Genomic DNA, 18750 nt, shown 5'->3' with positions numbered 1-18750 from the left:
ATTACCCTCCGAACAAAAACAGATTACAGTCCTTTAACTGCGCTATGTTGGAAGTCCACTCTATAATATAATGTTGATTTTTTTTCACCATGGACCCCACTGCATTGGAATCGCCATTAAAGCATCTGCCATTCCTTTCTTCCCACACCGACCACCAAATGGCTAGAAGGGCCATTCTCCAGACCAAGGTTCTTTGTTTTCCAAGAGTAACACCATGCCAGGCTTTGAGCAACCAACCCGTCGAATCCCGAAGAGACTAGGACATTTCGAACCAAGAAAAGATAACTGGCTAGATCTGATTGATGCAAGGGCAAAATGTATGAATAGATTTTACCAACTAACCAGCCGAATCCCCTAATCTTTGGAGGAATATGGATCTTAGTTGTAGGGGATCTTCTAGAAAAGGCGTCTTTCTTGCTCTTATTCCCACCCCAAACTTCCTCTCGCCCCTACCACAACTACCACTATTATGATTCCTCAGGACCCCCCCCACCCCCCCCCCCCCCCCCCCACACACACACACACACACTTTTTTCCCTCCTTACATTAGCTCATAAGCTTAGCTGCAGAAAGATGAGGGGTAGGGATCATGCAACTTGAGCTGGTCTCCACTTGACCCTGACTGCAGCAGCACAGTTTTTACGTGTCTGGTTGGGCTAGTTAGGTTCTCATTGGGGTTGGGGTTGGATATTTTGTAACCTGATTTAAATATGGGTTTGGTTCAATTGAATTTTTGTTACTTGATTTAAGTTTCAGTTTGGGTTGGATTTTTTTTTTTTTTAAAGGATAACAGAGAAAATTTTATTGAAAAAAAAGATAGAACAGAGAAAAAAGAGCGCCGAACTGCTGAGGTAGCAGAACAGCTAATCTCCTAAAAAAGCAAAATTACAGTCTATAGCTTTGTTGGAAAAACTGGCCCATTCGACCAACAGATGGGTTGCCCTAAGGAAAGTAGCCTCCGCTGAATTAGAGGTATCATTGAAGCATCTTCCATTCCTTTCTTCCCAAACTGCCCACCAAACAGCAAATAATGACATTCGCCATAAAATAGATGTATTCGTCCCACACCTCACACCATGCCACGTTTGGAGAAGACCATTTGCTGATTCCGGAAAACACTAGGACACCTTGAAACGAGAAAGAAATGCCGACCAAATCTGATAAGTAAATTTGCAATGAATAAAAAGATGGTTCACCATTTCTTCTTTAGCCATGCAACATAAGCAAATGTTAGTGATCATCATTCCCCTCTTTCTCAGATTAGCAACTGTAAGAACCTTGTTCTTGTCAACCAACCAACCAAAGACCGCAATTTTAGGAGGAACGTGGTATTTCCAACCTTGATACAGCAAAAACCTTTCGATTGGAGTAGAGCTGTTGAGTAATTGGCCATATAGAGAGATTTCACTGAAAAAATGCCATGCTTATCCGGATGCCATGTTAGACTGTCAGCCACAAGTTGATTCGGATAGATGCCGTAAATCCGAGTGAGAAGGGCTGCGTAGTCTTCAATCTCCCTATCACGGAGGGATCTTCTACACTCTATGCACACTCAACCCAACCTTTCGATTGGGTTGGATTTTTATAACCCAAAGGTTAGGTTCGGTTGAGTTGTAACCTTACAAGAACCGACCCAAATATGCACACTCAACCCAACCTGGTTTGAATCTCAGAGAATATTGAATTATCCTTTGTGGGGATCTTTGTATCAATGGTCTTGAGGTATTGTTCAAAAAAATTATATATATAAAAATAAAAAATCAATGGTCTTGTGGAGTCTCTAGTAGGTTGTAGCCTTGTTGGGAAAATGGTTGTGTAAGCTATATTTCAGGCTTAGGGACTGGTTAAAAGGAAAAAATGGATCTTTGGTGGATTTCAATGCAGGATTAGGGACAGTGGGGGATTTTGATACAAACTAGGGGTTATTATGGACATAAAGTTGGGCTTGGTTTTGTGTAGAGATCAATAATTCCAGTATTGGTATCAAAGCATGTATTGCACCCTTGGGATATAGAAACATATTAGGTATCACATGGGAAGTATATCACGTATCGTGTAATGTATGACGGTTCTTGGAAACATTGGGAAATTGGTTAAAATTTTCATTGAAACTACAGGAGGTGTTAAAGAAGACATTAATAGACACTTAGAAGTTAGAACTCAAAAGATCACAAAACAAGTACACATGGTAAATTTCCTTTGTATAAGGTCATAAAATATGCACTGTTTGACAGAAATGTTGTAACTATATTCAAAATCAGTTCATATAATTTAAATTATAGATGACATGTATGAAAACGTAACCAATACATTTAAAAGCCAAATCTGTCCTACAGTATACAAACATTTACTTTAAAAAAGTAGATTTTAAATGATTTTTATAAAATTTGAGAAAATTAAATTTATTTTTTAAAATAAATAAATGAGTGTGGCAGATGTTAACATCAATATACATTTATGTATTTCATAAATACATAAATATACGGCATAAATAACAACTGGTCATAAAATATGCACTGTTTGACAAAAGTGTTGCAACTATATTCAAAATCAGTTCATATAATTTAAATTATAGATGACATGTATGAAAACATAACCAATACATTTAAAAGCCAAATATGATCTACAATATACAAGCATTTACTTAAAAAACTAGATTTTAAATGATTTTAATAATTTTTGAGAAAATTAAATTTATTTTTTAAAATAAATAAATGAGTGCGGCAGATGTTAACATCAATATACATTTATGTATTTCATAAATACATAAATATACGGCATAAATAACATCTAGTCAATGTAATTTTTTTTCAAAAAATTATTATTTATTTATTTTTGTGTATTTTTTTATTAAAAATATTTTCTTTTCAAAAAAAATTCAAAAATCTCCCATCAATCTTTAGATCAGCCTCCAAGCACTCTCACATGATTTTTTCACATACTAATTGCAAGTTAAATGGGTGAAATCGATTTTTTGTTTTTGGATTTTCCTTGAATTCATCCATTTTTCCTAAATTCAAAATTGGAGTTCAAAATTCATGATTGAACATGCAAAATCATGGATTACTAACTTCATTTCACAAATTCTAGGCAATTTAAATAAGAGAAGACAATTGTTTTAAAGGTTAATGGGAATTATATTAAAGGCCCACTTGCAAACAAGCAAGAAAAGAATACAATGAGGAAAACGAAAAACAAATTACAACCCTAACAAAAACTTCACAAAATCTAAGTCAGCGTTTAGACTAGAAGCCCATTCAAAGATATTCACTTTTATGGACAACAATAGAGCTTCAACCGATTCCATAGAGTCTTGGAAGCAATGTCTATTACACTCTACCCAAACGGCCCACCAAATAGCCGGAAATACTAGGTTCCAAATAGTCCTAATATTTTTAGACACGCTTCCACCTTGCCAAGCCCAAAGATGGGTTGAAACTGAACCTAACATCACCCAAGGCATCTGGAATCGAGATAAGAAATACACCCAAATTTTGACTGAAAATGGGCATGTTAAGAACACGTGGTCAATAGATTCCGCATCTTTCATGCATCAAGAACGCATGTTTGGGATGGCCATTGCTAGAGCTGGGCATTGAATTGAGTCGGACCGAGTTAGGGCTGACTCGACTCGATCCGACTTGATACCGAGTCCAGCATGCCTGACTTGATCCGAGTCCGGTCTGGCCTGGATTGATTCGGATCGAGTCTAATCCGGTCAGAAGTATTGAGTTGGGTCGAGTTGGCATCGAGTCGGATTGAGAGATGAGGGAGGGAGAGACCGAGAGAGTGGAGAGGAGAGAGAGGAGGAGGAGGAGGAGGGTGATGGTGGTGGGTGGTTGTCGGGCTTGGAAAATGAGGAGGATGAGGGAGGGAGAGAGAGAGTTTGGGATCGGGTCGGGGTAGGGTGCGGCGGGTAGGGTTAGAGATGATAGAAATTAGGTTTATTTATTTATTATTATTATTTTTTAATATATACCCAAACCCATGTCGAGTTGGGTTTCGGATAGAGTCGAGTCTAATCGAATCGAGTTGGGTCGAGTCGAGTTACTAGGTAACTTGAACTCGACTTGGTTTGAGTTCGGATTGGGCGAAGCCTACTCGGTTCGGACCGACTCACCCATTCGGTTCGGGTCGGGTCATATCTAAACAAGTCGGACGAGTCGAGTTAGCCAGATTGAGTCATCCCATGCCCACCTCTAGCCATATCTTGCTTTTGAAGGTTATCGATTGTCAAAACCTTCTTCCTGCCAACTAGTCAAGTGAAGGCGAGCACTTTGGGAGGAGCCCCATAAGAGAAAACAGTTTAAACTAGCAAAAACTCACTGATTGAGTTTCTGCTACCATACGTTCTCCAATCTCAATTTCCACTTCCAAATCTCTCTATCCAAACAAATGAAATGGATTTATCGAAATCCCCTTAGCAACGTAATCCTAACAAAAATTTCAGAAAAAATAAATTTTTTTTAATGGATTTTTGGTGAAATTTCCCCAATTTTTTGGAAGGGACTGATGCAAGTGCAATATCATCAATATGTCCACATTGATGACATTGGGGAACTCATAACATCGATAATTTTGGAATATTGCAAGGTATCAATATATTGTCAATGCATTGCAAGGTATTAAAAAATGGTTATGTAATGGCCGTTACATAATGGAAATGGTTTGGGCTATTACACGCTATGGGGTTGTAATGGCCCGTTCCCCCAAAAAAAGGACTGTAACGGCCATTATGGGCCTGAAACTGTCCATAACAAACCAACATAACGGCCCTGGCCGAGGGTCATTATGTACAATAAACTAAAAAAGGGCTGTTTTTATCTTCTTCTTCTTCTTCTTCTTCTACATTTTTTTATTTTATTTTATTATTATTATTATTTTTAAAGGATAAAAAAGGGGTTCTTCTATATAGAGATTAGAGAAAGAAAAAAAGACATTCCTGGAAAAGTGTTCGTCTTCTTCTTCTTCTTTCTTCCTCCCGGCAACTTCTCTCTCTCTCTCTCTCTCTCTCTCTCTCTCTCTCTCCAAAACCCTAGATCTTGGAACAATTAGTGATCTTGCATGCACTCCCAATCAAGCTGATTAGTTTGCAGTCAGATACAACTTCAATCCAGTCCTTTTGGGGAATTAGCATGATGAATGTTGGCCCGACCGATTTGCAGAGGATCCCATTCTCATAGAACTCCTTGAAATCCATCAACAAGTCTCCCTTTATGATTTCCTAGCAATGTTGAAAGAAGACAATCTAGAAGCCACCTGGACCTAGGGCCCTATCTCCATTGGTTTGAAAGATTTCTTTTACCTCTTCCTCTTTGACCCTCTGTCTAGCTGATTAGCTTGCTCTTTGGGTATTCCATTAAATTGAATACCATCAAGCTGAGGCCCATGGGGACTTCTTTGGATAAAAGGACCTGAAAATATTTCACAAAACAGGCATGTATCTCTTCCATTGCTGTGGATATGTTTTCTCCTATGCTAATGGAGGTAAGGTATTCCAAAACGTTAACGGCCATTACGTAACGGTAATGGTGGTAACCATTATACATTATAGGGTCATAACAACTGTAATTGACAAAAAATGACCCTTGACAGTACCATAATGGTCCATTACAGGGCTGAAATAGTTTTTTTTTTTTTTCTAGATAAAAAGCTGTAACGGCCTGTATCTTGATGGTAACAATGGTGGCCGTTAGGGCCACCATTATGAAATACCTTGAATGGAGGAGACGAATTTAGCCCTTCTTTGAATATTCGCCACCTTATGGAAGTAGGCTTTGTTGCCATCTTCTTCTTTGATCCGTTTATCTCTGGAGTGCTGCCTCCATTAAATTTCCTCTCCTCGAGAGAGTTTGTTGTCTCATTGATGTGAGAAGTTTTGTCTGGAGAAAGGCGATTCAACTCCTCTTCTCTTACTCGCTCTAGTAGCTCTCCATGCAGCTTGATTTTGGACTCCCTGCCAACTTTGAAGGCAGACTTGCTTTAGAGTTTAAGCTTGTCTTTCAGAAGACAGAGCTTTTTGCCTTACCAGTATCCTGCCCTCCCTTGGACAAAGAAGTTTGACCACCAACCTTTAACAGATTCTGGGAACCAAGGATGATCTGGCCACATAATTTCAAATATGAAAGGTTTTCAGCCCTAGGATTCCATCTTTGAGGACAACATATGGGATTGTGGTTTAACAATCTCCTAGGAAGTGCTCTCAGATGAACTCCAGGGAAGGCCTGCCATGAGGCTGAAATTAAGAAATGATTGAGTTTGCTCATAACAAGGATTTCTTGCTTATTCAACCATGTAAACTTTGTGCTGTGTATAGGGAAATCTATTAGCTTACACTTCTCAATGAATTCATTGAACCTCTTCATACTCTTTGTTATCTTAGACCCTGCCCTCTTTTCTAATTTGGACGAATCACATTAAAATCTCCCCCTAAACATCAGGGAACACTCCCATCTCTTTGGAAGCCCACTCAACTCCTTGCACTATGCCGGCCTTAGAGCAGCTACATTGGGCCCATAAATTGCAGATAAAATCCACTGAAGTGCCCTGTTATCTATATGTTAAAAAATGATTGATAATCACCACCACCCAGTCATCCTATCAACCTTTTCATGACTCTCCCATTCCAAATGATCTCTCATACCTTCCTTTCACCCTAATCCCTTCCCACTCAGTCTTTGTTACTCTAGAGGTCCTGGACTAATGTTGCATCTTTTTGTTTTGTTTTGTTTTGTTTTGTTTTTGTTTCTAGGATGATCAGGAAATCCACCTTATTCTACAAGATCATGTCTCCGACTGCCCTCCTCTTATCTGCACAACCCAACCCCTTCACATTCTATGATTGGAAAATCATTTTGCCACAAACTCCATCCCCAACCTGCTCTTTGTCGCTTCCTTTCTAGACTTTGAGAGGTTTCATAATTCATTTCGTACTCTAGATTCTTCAGCTCCTTGAAATCCTTCTGAGATTTAGGTGATTTCTTCACTGCTACTGCTCCACTTCTTCTTTCTTCTATTGCTCTGAAGTTATTTTCTTCACCCACAATCCCCATAGCTAATTCCTTAGCTAGCCTTTCCATTTTCCTTTTTATCCACATAGAGTTACCGTCTCGCCAGGATAAGAAGGGACCACACAGCCTAACTCATGCCAATCTCGCCCGACTCTACCCTCTACTGCCTTAAGAGCCACCGTCGCTTCTCTATCCTCACCTCAGTTAACATCTCTTGCATCCCCACCTCTGTGCTCCTACTACTCCTTCTTCATCCTAACCCCCAACTTCTTAAAACCCTCTTATTCTATCCGGCTAACAAGGCTCCCTATCCCCTTAATTCCTACATCTTCACCCTTGGCCCCATCCCCTTAATTCCTACATCTTCACCCTTGGCCCCATTCCCCACCCCACTCACCCCACTCAACCCAACATTGACACCCCTGGGGCTATCCCTCAAAACATAGTCTTGGCTATTCACCCACCTCCCCTTTGATCTTTGAACGCTCCCATACAACAATAACTCTCTTAGGCAGAAAAGGAGAAACATCTTCATCTCCCTAATAACTAAACCAGATTTGAACTAGCTTATCAATTGAATTAAGGGGTGGAAGCAATGCGGGATGAGGCTTGGGAAAGTGAAGACCGTGTTATGGAGGATGGCATTGCTTGCAGTTTGGTGGGCAATATGGGAAGAAATAAATGCTATGTGTTTTAATAATGAGGAAATTGGTGGAAGGCACGTCCCATAGGGCTAAGATGTTGACCATCTAATGGGCCTCTTGTGTTTCCAAGCTAAGAGATTGTAATTTTGATTTTCTTCGGTAGATTTTGGCTCGTCCTCTCGGTGTCCCTTTCCTCTTGTAGGTCTTTTTTTTTTTTTCTTTTCTTTTAATAAAATTTTCATTCTCTCTCTCTCTCTAAAAAGAAAAAAAAGAAAAGAAGAAGAAAAGGAAGCAATCCGGGCTATTAAATGTCGACATCCTTGCCGCTTGTAGAGCCCTCAGCAAGCGAAGGCCCATCTAGAGGGGGGAGAGCGTCCAACACCTCTACAGTCTTCATTGAGCTCCCCCGCACACACTATACCATGTCACATGCATGAGGATATTTTCCTTGCCTCTCAAATGTGACTCCTACCAACTGTTGGGATGAGATGATGCATGACTTTTCAATTGCCGGCTATCCCGCATTCATAATATTTAGAGTTTGAAATGTGAACTCCCTTTGCATTTGGCATCGACACACCACCACTAGCAGCTTGCCACGTAGCATCCTTGAATTTCTATGGTTTGTGGGGCACCAAATTGGGTGAACACTCATATTCTGTTCGAGAGCACCCACTTCCCTTGCCTGTTGGTTGACTCTGAGCATCGTCAACCATGGCAACGCCGGGACATGTAGGATATACAGATCCACTTTCCCCTTTTTTTCTTGGCCCCTAGGCCCTTCGAAACTATTGATCTTGCTGGGAAGGTGGTGTATGTGTCTCTGCTGGAGAGATTCGAGGGATTTCTTACCTCTTCTTCTTTGGAGACCCTCAAATGGATCTTTGCCTCTGCCACTCCCAATTATATGGTTTCCGGCATTGCGTCAGGTTGCTTCCTCCTCACCTAATGTCTCACATAACGTACCACAACTCTCAGTAGTAGGATCAATGGCAAGCATCTCTCCTAAAAAGGATTGCACCAAATGAAACATCTTCAATCTAGAGTTCAAGGGGGAGATCACACACTAGAATCCATATATCTTCATAACCATGAACATACTAATCTCTCAATTTATGGATAGAGAGGAGAATTGGATCATCTTTAAAAAGCTCCCAGGTAGCGATGATTTTCTCTAGACCTGCATTTGGGTATAAGTTGATCCAAATGGCTTCGTTACTAAGAGATAGAGATTTTAGGATACATTCTTCCTCCTGAATCCCACAAAATTCTGCTAACCATTTCTTGATAATGCCTGAGATCCGCCCTGAACAGAGGTAACAACACTTCATCCAAGATCTTCCATGTTATTGAAATGACTTTTGGATTTACCTGAACCTTGGGCATTGGGCCCGCATACTCCTTCCAAGCTCACTTCCAATTTTCCTGTTCTTCTCCCGCTCTCTGGTCTCTCTAGCTATTGACTTAGAAAACCTTGTCAAGGACACTTGTGGATGTGATTGAATTTGAGCATCTCGAAACGATTTGTGCCCTGTAGCCAGTGAACCATTACCTTCCTTCTTCGGATGGTTATTCTCAAGTACCCTATTTTTTATGGTTCCTTTCTCCTTCTTTGAACCGTTGGCTTCCCATCTACCTCAGCTGATTAACAACTTTATGTGAGATGCATGGAATTTTATACTGCCTGTCGGTTAATAAAGGGCCAAATGTATCTTGTTTCTTTTGGTGGCAGGGTAGTCAGACAGTTTGCAGTCCTTTTTGCAGAAATCTGAGGGACTACGAGATTGATGAATTATCCAATTTGCTAGCAGCTCTTAAGGGAGTTTACATTCCTTACTCGGGGTCATATAGGTGTATCTGGTTTTTGGAAGCGAATGGAGAATTCTTGGTTAAGTGCTTCTTGCACTATTTGTTGGGTGGTGATATGAGTGGGATTGGTTTTTTTTTTTTTTCCCTTAAAGATATGGTTTGCTAAACTCCTGCTAAAGGTGAATGATTTTGTTTGGGAAGCATGTTTGGACGAGATTTTAACTACTTGCCACCATAGAAATTGCAAAATGGCAATCCCTAACTAGTGTCCAATGTGTTGTGCCAGCAAAGAGACGGTAAATCATTTTTTTTTTTTTTTTTCATTGCAACACAAGGGTAATTTGGTCAGCAGTGATTTCAAAGTCGGGCATTTATTGGGTTGGTCTGATTGAGGGATTGTCGATAGGAGTGGATGGATCTTGGCTGCATGCTTTGGAGGAAAGTTGTCCAGAATAACAGAATCATCTCTGGCAAAGTCAGGGGGATGGCCGTTATCATTATTAAGAAGAAAAAAAAAATGAACGTGTTCTTCTTTTCAAATTGGGAAGAGATTCTGAAATTTAAGTGTGCGAAGTAGTCACTTGTGGCTCAATGGTCCTTTCCCCTGACAGGTTGTGTGAAATTCAATTGCAATGGTTGCTTGTTGGGGAATCCTGGGCCGTTAGGTTTTAGTGGCATTCCCAGGGACTACAATGGAATTGTTTTGGAAACATTTTATGAGCCGATAGGAATCAATGATTCCAACACTGTGGAGGTAGTGGCACTTGTTCATGCCATTAGAGTGTCAACTGCATTTAATTTATTCCTAGCAATCTTTGTGGGGGATTCCGAAAGGCATGAAATTGCGTGGATTGTCTACCATGACACGCGGAAGCTCGACAGAGCTATAAAATGAATGGTTGTCCTAGAGAGAGAGAGAGAGAGATGTGAATATGACCTATAAACAATTATGCCAATTCAAAACACAATTGCCTAATTAAACTAATTAAGTCAATTAACACCAAGGCTTCAAAGCCAATAGTGGGTCCAATCACATAGGCTATAAATGATGTACCAATCAAGCAACTAGTCTATCAACATTATAGTGAGCTTATGTGTGCTTTGCAAGTTAAGTGCCTAGCATACAATCCAATTCAAGCAATCGTATAGTTTAACCAAACAATCACATAAGTAGGAATAAAATTGTGCTCAATCAGTTACAAACACAAGCATGTATAGTTGTTCGGTTTCCCTACTCCACTCTCGACGGACGCACTCTCCTTGAGTGCACCAGTATTCACTATCGGAGGTTTTAAATCAGGTTCACCTCTAACCTATATGGCCCTACACAAGGACCTAGCGTACACACCTGCCGGAGGCTCCCGTAAGAGACTTTAGTTGGTTTTCTATAGGCTAACCAACAACCTCAGTCTTAGTCCAATGACCTACGTTTACTCCCACCGGAGGCTCCCACGGAGATTAACACATGTACTTGTGTTCGGTAAATTCGACCCTACACGAGCTTAGGTCCTACACAAGAACTTATTCGAGTTTGGGGCACAAACTCTTATCCTCAATCCTACACAAGGAAAGAGAGTATGGACTCATATATGACACTTGTTGAATTGAGCCCCTTTGACGCACCGTACTTGAGTCGCTTCTTCAAAGCTCTCCCGTGCTTGAATCCGCTCCTTAATTGCTCCCCAGATCGTTAGTGTTGATGCTTGTTAGTGCTTTAACTCCAAGATCAAACACCTTGCACGAAATGCTTCATTTGAGGTGACCAAGGTGATAGGAGGGTGGTAAAATCTCTTACAATTAATGAGATAGTTGAAATCCTAGGGGATTCACCTAGATGGGTAGTCTAGAGGATTTAGACAAGGGTTTTGCCAATAAGCATGGGTCTAATCTCTAGAACAAGGTGGAAATTGAGTTCATCTTCAACATCGATGTTGAAATCTTCATTAGAGTGTTTAAGCTCAAGAAGATGAATAAAATCTCATGGATTTGGAGGCTAGGAATGTGGGATATGAGTGGGGAATTTCCTAAGCTTCTATTGCACCAAAAACCTATATCCATGCCCAAGAATAAAATTCGCTTTATATAAGGTTCAAGCTCAAACGCTATAAAAGGGGGCAGAAAACGGCTCCGTTGATAGCATCGAGCATATCCTCGATGGGATCGAGAAATTCAAAATTTCAGCTGAAATGTTGCTGGACAGATTACACACTTCTACCCAGTGCCATCAAGTAGTCTTTGATGCCATCAAATGGGACCTTGATGCCATTGAGAAACTCAAATATATAGGTTAATGCTTGCTGGACAGTTCTGAATTACCTACTCATTGCCATCGAGGGGATCTTCGATGCCATCGATTGACTGTTGATGGGATTGAGAACCACTCGAAAACTGTTGTTTTGGGTATATGATTTCACAGCAGCTTTGCACCTCTTATAACCCTACTTATCGTGTTCAATTGGGGCTTCTAAGGTTAATGAATGATTAATCAAAGGTTTACCTATTAGGCCATGATCATTTAGAGGTTCAAGGGTTGTTTTGGGTTAAGGTTAGCGTCACCAAGGCACTTCCTATACATGTTCTTTGCTCCTTAATGTTCTAGTCTTCATTTGTCTTCCGTCTTCAACTTCCAAGGGCTCAACCGACTCCTTGACGCACCGACGCACGTGATTGACAAGCAAGGTTCATCAGTAAGTACACTAACAAGGCAATCTTATGGATGGACTCCAAAGTTTTTCCTTGGAAGGCATCGAATCTGCTGTATGAAGTCATCGACCTCTGCGAGAATCAGGATAGGTCAAAATCGAGATGGACAATCTTGCAAAGATGGGTGCCATCCGTATTGATCTCCAAGTTGAAGATTAGGAGAGTCTAATGCAAGGTGTCCTGTATCCGTTACGATACGGGCGTATCGGCCGATACGTAACGGTAACGGCCGACACCGTTACGCGATACGGGGTCGAAACGGGCACCCCCCCCCCCCCCCCCCGATTCTGTGATCGTAACGGCTGTTACGGGCCATAACGGCCGTTGCGGGCCTTGAAAAATTGAAAAAAAAAAAACTTACCTTTCTTTCTTTCTTTTCTTCTTCTTCTTCTTCTCCTCTCTCTCTCTTCTTTCCCTCTTTTTTCTTCTCTCTTCTTTCCCTCTTTTTTCTTTTCGGTTTCCCTCTCTCTCCCTTCTTTTTTTATTTGCAGGTGTACCACACACCAGCTAGTTGCTGTAGGTACCTGTCATGCTAAGATGAGCACTGACACTCCTCGAGCTCCGAGTTGTACGAGCGGTTCAAAGGAGATCAAAGTTACATGGGCTCCACAGTGATGTATTTATTATATCTTCACCGTTCATCTATTTCCAAAGATCATTTTAGAGCACTACCAAAAAAATGAATTATATCCAAAGATCATTTTGACGACACCAAAAATAGCAGCGAAGATAATGATTTTCACCTTTAAATAATTCGTAGGGCCCACCGTAATGTTTATTTCCATCCAATCTGTTCATAAGGTCAAAAAGACCTGAATGAAGAGGAAAAACAAATTTCATATTGATCCAAAACTTCTGTTATCCCAAGAAGGGTTTCAATGGTAGACGTTCAATCCCCCACTGCTTTTTGCAGTGTGGTCCACTTGATAATTTGATCTGTATTATTGTTCGTGTCAAGCCTTAAGACGAGCTCGTCAAATGAATGGACGGTTTAGATATAACACATACCTCATGATCAGACCCGAGTGGGCCCCACCATGATGTATATATTTTATCCATGTTGTCCATCCATTTTGCCACGTCATTTTAGGCCAGGATCCAAAAAATTAGTAATATCCAAATCTCAGGTGGACCACACCATAGGAAACAGTGGTTATAGAATGCTCACCATTAAAAATTTCTTAGGGTCCATTGTAATGTTTATTTTCAATCTAACCTATTAATTGGGTCACACTGACGTGGATGAAGGGAAAACACACATGTCAGCTTGATCTAAAACTTTTGTAGCCTCCAATAAATTTTTAATGGTGAACGTTTAATTATTGTTGTTTCTTATGGTGCAGTCCACTTGAGCTTTGGATGTGCCTTATTTTTGGGTTCATGCCCTAAAATTATTTGGCAAAATGGATGGACGGTGTGGATATAACACATTCATCACGGGTGGGGCCCAAAAAACTTTGACACGTGTGCCACACTTCACAATCCGAGTCCCGCCTAATTCGGGCCCTTTAAAAATTGTACACGAGACATATTAACTTAAAATTATGGATTGCAATTTCTAACTCACAATGCCAAAATCAAATTGTTTGAATAGTTTTAATTGTTAATTTGTGGACTTTCATTTTTTAAAATAGGGCCTTTTGATTTTTTTTCATGATTCACTATCCAATAAATGTCCACCAATTCATAAATGGGATTATGGCAATAAATTGCATGGATTTGAGGTTGATTTGGGGCATAGATTGGTCCTCCAAGTCAGCCCCAAATTGGCAACGCCATCTACCTGAATTTAATTTCATTTTTTTAAAGAACTATTGGGAGAAATGATATTAAATTGTTAAGTATATAAATTAGATATTTAGAAAATTAAATATATAAATTTTGTGGTCAAATTCAGGTTACCTGGTTCAAAAATTAATCAGACAGTCCGATACAACTTCTCACCAAGGAGTGGACCGTTACACCACCATAAACATGTTCCAATTTATAAATGAATGCATATTTGGAATGCTTAGAATATTCTGGATTTAATTCATATTTTTTCATATTTTTTTGGCAAAAAAAAATAAAAATAAAATTGCACTGTTACGAGCCGTTACGCCCCCGTATCGGTATCGGAGGGCACAATTACGCCAACCGATACCGATACGGGATACCTTGGTCTAATGGCACTATCCTTTTTTTTTTTCCTGCCTTCATTTGACCTTTTTTTGTTTGTCTGTAATCCGGTTTGTGCGTCTGTGTTCCTTTTTGGTTTGTTTCTTTGCTTTATTTCTAATAAAAATTTCCCATTCATCTTAGAAATTAAAAAAAAAAAGAAGAAGAAGAAAAAAGTCTGCTGCTATTTGGTGCCAAGTCCAAATGGTGCTTGAGATTGTTGGCATCTGGTGTGTTAAATAAGATTTTTTTTTTTTTTTTTTTTTTTTTTCGATTCTGTACAAACTTTCTGAATGATGTTATTTATTTGTTTATTGGTAAGTTCCTGTTTTAGAAAGTTGGGCATTTCTTACATTTGGGGGCACGACTTGTGATCCCTGTATATTATCTATTATACTTTCAATAGAATTTCTTATATAGCCAACGAATACCTTTGGAGGAGAAAATAATCTGAAACTATGATGAAAATCAGGTCTAATTGTATAAAAGTAAACCTTTTGTGTATGTTCATATGGCTGAAGGTCCATTTGGAGGTTCAGTTGCACATGCAGACTTGCTAAACCTGATTGATTTGCATTCACCAATTTTCCTGTCTGAGAACTGAAAAGTAAACTTTTGTACTATTTAAATTACCGAAATGGAAAGTGCATGTGTGCAAATAAAGGGGGGGCGGACAGTGGTTCCCATTCTATTTCAAGATTTTATGCTACTGTATTTTTCCCACCATGTTGGCCTTTTATTTTTCTAGATGAAAGCATTAGCTCTGGTCCCTTCTCCCTATTTCATCAAGCTATCATTGGATGAGTATTCAGTATTTTTAAAATATAGTAGAAATCTGTTCCTTAATAAATCAGTAATGACGTTCTAGAATTTAGGTATTTACTTCTGTTTCTACACTATTGCTCTGGGGGAAGTTAACATTATTTAAAATTGCTTTTCAGGTATGCAACAGCTAGTTCACGCTCAGATGGCATGCTCTTGCTTTGTGGTGGAAGAGACATTTCGGGCACAGTATAATTTTTCACTCTTGTTTGGTTTAGAATTAGTCACTTGCTAGCCATTTATATTGACTGTGTACAATGTAAATTTATATGCATTCTTAGAGCATATATCATTTTGAACGTGGGTTTCGTGTTTCTCAGTTTTACGAGATCTTTAATATGGATTTGTGATAAATGTAATGTAAGATCATTTTTCATAAACATGTACCCTGTTTGTGCCCATTGCCATGTTTCTCGTAGTTGTTCAGTTTGCTTATCTGCCACCTTTCACAAGACCAAGCTGAAACAGTTACTGTGAGGACACTGGGAGGGTATTTAATTTCTTTGAAATTTGTTACTGGGGTATAGGTGTCGTGTACAGTTGCAGGTCTATGTGTTGAACTCAGTTGACACCTAAATCTCAGCAGGTACAGGGACTAGGCAATATATTGAACATGATAGTGTTATTTCTATAGATATTTTATTTTATTTTTATTTGAAGCATGTTTTCATATTTTGCACGCTTTTAGTATGAAATTGTAATAAGGCTGAGTGATATAGCCCATATCCAACACATACTGCATGCCCAAACCACATCATGCCATATCTGACACGGGTACTTAAAAGGACCAAGCATCATCTCTGACTTTTGGTAATGGGAATTGGTATGATATGCTATCAAGGATGGCATATGGGTACCTTGGGTATGCCAAGGATGCAACTTTTGTGCTCTAAAAATTTGAATTTTGGATACAGTTGTAGCACCCATCCGGCTTGTCTTGGTTGTCAATAGAGGTTCGTTCTTAAAATGAAGATTAGATAGTATAACTATTGTCGTTCTGTTCACTTTTCTTTAGTTTGAGATTGACATTCATTTTTTTAATATTTAAGTTAGAGCAAGTGATGGGTGTTTACTGCCGATAAAAAAAAATAAAAATAAATTATAGTTGTTTACTTCCATATCCATGATTTTGTATGTGCCTTTTCATGATTATTTCCTTGACGGTTTATTATAGACGATTAACTCTTTGTACACATTTACAGCCACTCTCAGATGCTTATGGACTACTCAAGCATAGGGATGGTTCATGGGAGTGGACTCTTGCTCCTGGGGTGTCTCCTTCCCCAAGGTATGAGCATGCAGCGGTAAGTTACGAACTATAAAATCATGATTTCCTTACTATCATATTTCAGTAAAGCAGAGGTAGAATTTGAGATGGAAAAGAATGCAGTGATACCAATTATATTCTGCCAGTCGTGTATGCATATTAGGTTGAGTATGTTGGCTTATTTGAATGTACCCCAGTGTATGCATAATCCATGCAATTGTTCTGTTTCTTTTACTTGTTCCTCAATTCTTTCAACAGTAAACTTAGTCTTGTGTTCCTTTGCAAGTTAAACAGGTTTTTGTTGGTGCTCGGTTGCATGTCACGGGAGGTGCTCTTAAGGGAGGACGGGCAGTCGAAGGTGAAGCTGCTATTGCAGGTAAGTTCTGGCATTTCTTGTATTGATCTTCTGCCTGTTATGAAGTATAGCAATTTCATTGTTTTCTGTGGTTATTTATTTATTTTCTTTCCGGAAGTTCTGGACACTGCAAATGGCGTATGGTTAGACAGAAATGGGTTAGTTACTTCCCACTCTCGTATGAGCAAGTCGTCAGTTGAGTTTGATGCTTCGTTGGAGCTCATGCGTCGTTGCCGCCATGCTTCTGCTTCTGTTGGAGTTCGAATATATACCTATGGTGGTCTCCGAGGAGGTAATGACTATCGACTGCCTCTATATGTATATTTGTTGACTACCTCTTTATGTATATTTGTTGATTGCCTCTAATCATCTAGAAGGTGTATCAAAATGAAATTCCTCATGTGGTTGAGGTAGGATGCACTGTTTTGATTGAGTGGAAGATAACATTGTTGGCTCTAGGTTGTGATTATGTATGTGGTCACAAACAGTGTAAGTTTGGTGATCGGACTGTTGTAGGAGCTTATTTTGGTTTGTAAGTTAAAGTTTTGTTGATTGCAGGTCCCGTCCATCCATGTTGAACTGTAAATACCACTTTTGGGTAAGCAGTGATATAAACAATTTTTTTCTTGGGTTCTGTTGTCGAACTGTTGGGCTGACCAGCAGTATCCTTTACATAAGTGAGAATCTTAAGCAATATCATGGTTTTGCCTTCCAGAGTGCTTCATGTGAGATGCATTGCTTGTTGAATATGTCATACCCATTGTTGAAAGCATCAAATCACAATCCTCTTATACAAGTGAGATGCCTCTTAGCTTTTCACTGAACTTTTGAAGTGGTAGTTGTAATTGGTAGAACCAAAACTCGAAAGACATTGTTATCTTTTTTAGCATTGTGCAGAATGAAATGAATTTCTTAGTTGGTGCAATCCAATTCTCAAATTGGAGAAAATTAGATGCTTGAATCACTATATTTAATGAAGTAAACACATCAGGCAAGAATATTTGAAGAGAGAACTCAACTTTGGCGAGTTTGATATTTCATACAAGATACAATTGCAGTGGTCCCCATCCGATTTTCCCAGTTTGTCATTCATTCATAATCCATGCACCTTTGGCTTGGGACTTGTTCTTTTATTTCACCAAGTATTGGTTTATCCACCTCTTTTGGTGCAAATTTCCTTCATACCTAACACTTGTTCAACTTATCCCTTCTTTTGGGGAGCTGCTTGCCGATCTCATCACCAAGTTCTTGCATGTCAGGCATCTTCCCATGGTGCTAAAGCAAATCATTCATGTTGAAAGTCAGCAAGATATTGAGGTCATCGTGAAACTTGTTGTATGTGTTGTTATACAACTTCCTCTTACATGGCATGGTCCAAGCTTCATAGACTTGAGCTTAATATAGGTTTTAGTTGGAGACCTTTCTTTGCCTAAATAAACCATAACCGAATCACCTTCATTGATGATCTTCTGTCAGTTATATTTGTCTGCAGTTTATCAGTTCTTGGTGTTGCTTTCTTCAACCAATCTGGTGGAAGCTGTGCTGGATATCGAGGAGAAGCTGATGGAAGGTTCTAAGGAGGACACTGTTCAAAATCTCAAGAAGAATAGGTGGATCTGGAGAGTCGACTCTCCTTCGGGACCTAAGGTTGAGGTCTACCCTCAGGTCATTGCCAATGCTTGGTAAGCTCTATAATGGAGCCTGGTAGCAGTCCTGAAGGAAGGGTCTTTGATGGAGGAGCTGGATGGTTGGTTAGAAGAGTGTTGTGAATTAGGTTTGAATGACTACATATTGCGATCCATGGGGGAATTGTTAATATAAATTTCTCTGAACTGCGAGGAGAGTGCAGGCCGCTGCATCATAGCTAGCCATGTTTTCAGGGAGAGGCTTGTTTCTTCCATCTCACGATGGGAAGAATGATCTCACTTTGGTTGAGTCGACGTTTGGGTTCAGTTGTGGGGCCTTCCACTGGAGCTATGGTCT

General features: G+C 39.6%; 1 protein-coding gene across 2 annotated transcripts in view; it reads left to right on the top strand.

The window, feature by feature from the left end:
* Nucleotides 1-18750, top strand: part of LOC131230394 (serine/threonine-protein phosphatase BSL1) — a 60155-nt gene that overhangs the window by 12957 nt on the left and 28448 nt on the right. For both annotated transcript variants that reach the window (XR_009164009.1, XM_058226298.1), the window contains exons 7-10: nt 15265-15334; nt 16348-16449; nt 16707-16788; nt 16886-17059. Coding sequence is in view for 1 of the 2 variants with exons in the window: in XM_058226298.1 (XP_058082281.1) it covers nt 15265-15334; nt 16348-16449; nt 16707-16788; nt 16886-17059 (428 nt within the window). In the remaining variant the exon portion in view is untranslated. The remainder of the gene's footprint in view (nt 1-15264; nt 15335-16347; nt 16450-16706; nt 16789-16885; nt 17060-18750) is intronic.

This window comes from Magnolia sinica, chromosome 17 (assembly GCF_029962835.1).
Source record: "Magnolia sinica isolate HGM2019 chromosome 17, MsV1, whole genome shotgun sequence".
NCBI lineage: Eukaryota > Viridiplantae > Streptophyta > Magnoliopsida > Magnoliales > Magnoliaceae > Magnolia > Magnolia sinica.
The sequence above is the reverse complement of the archived record's forward strand: the minus strand, read 5'-3'. Positions and strand labels throughout refer to the sequence as shown.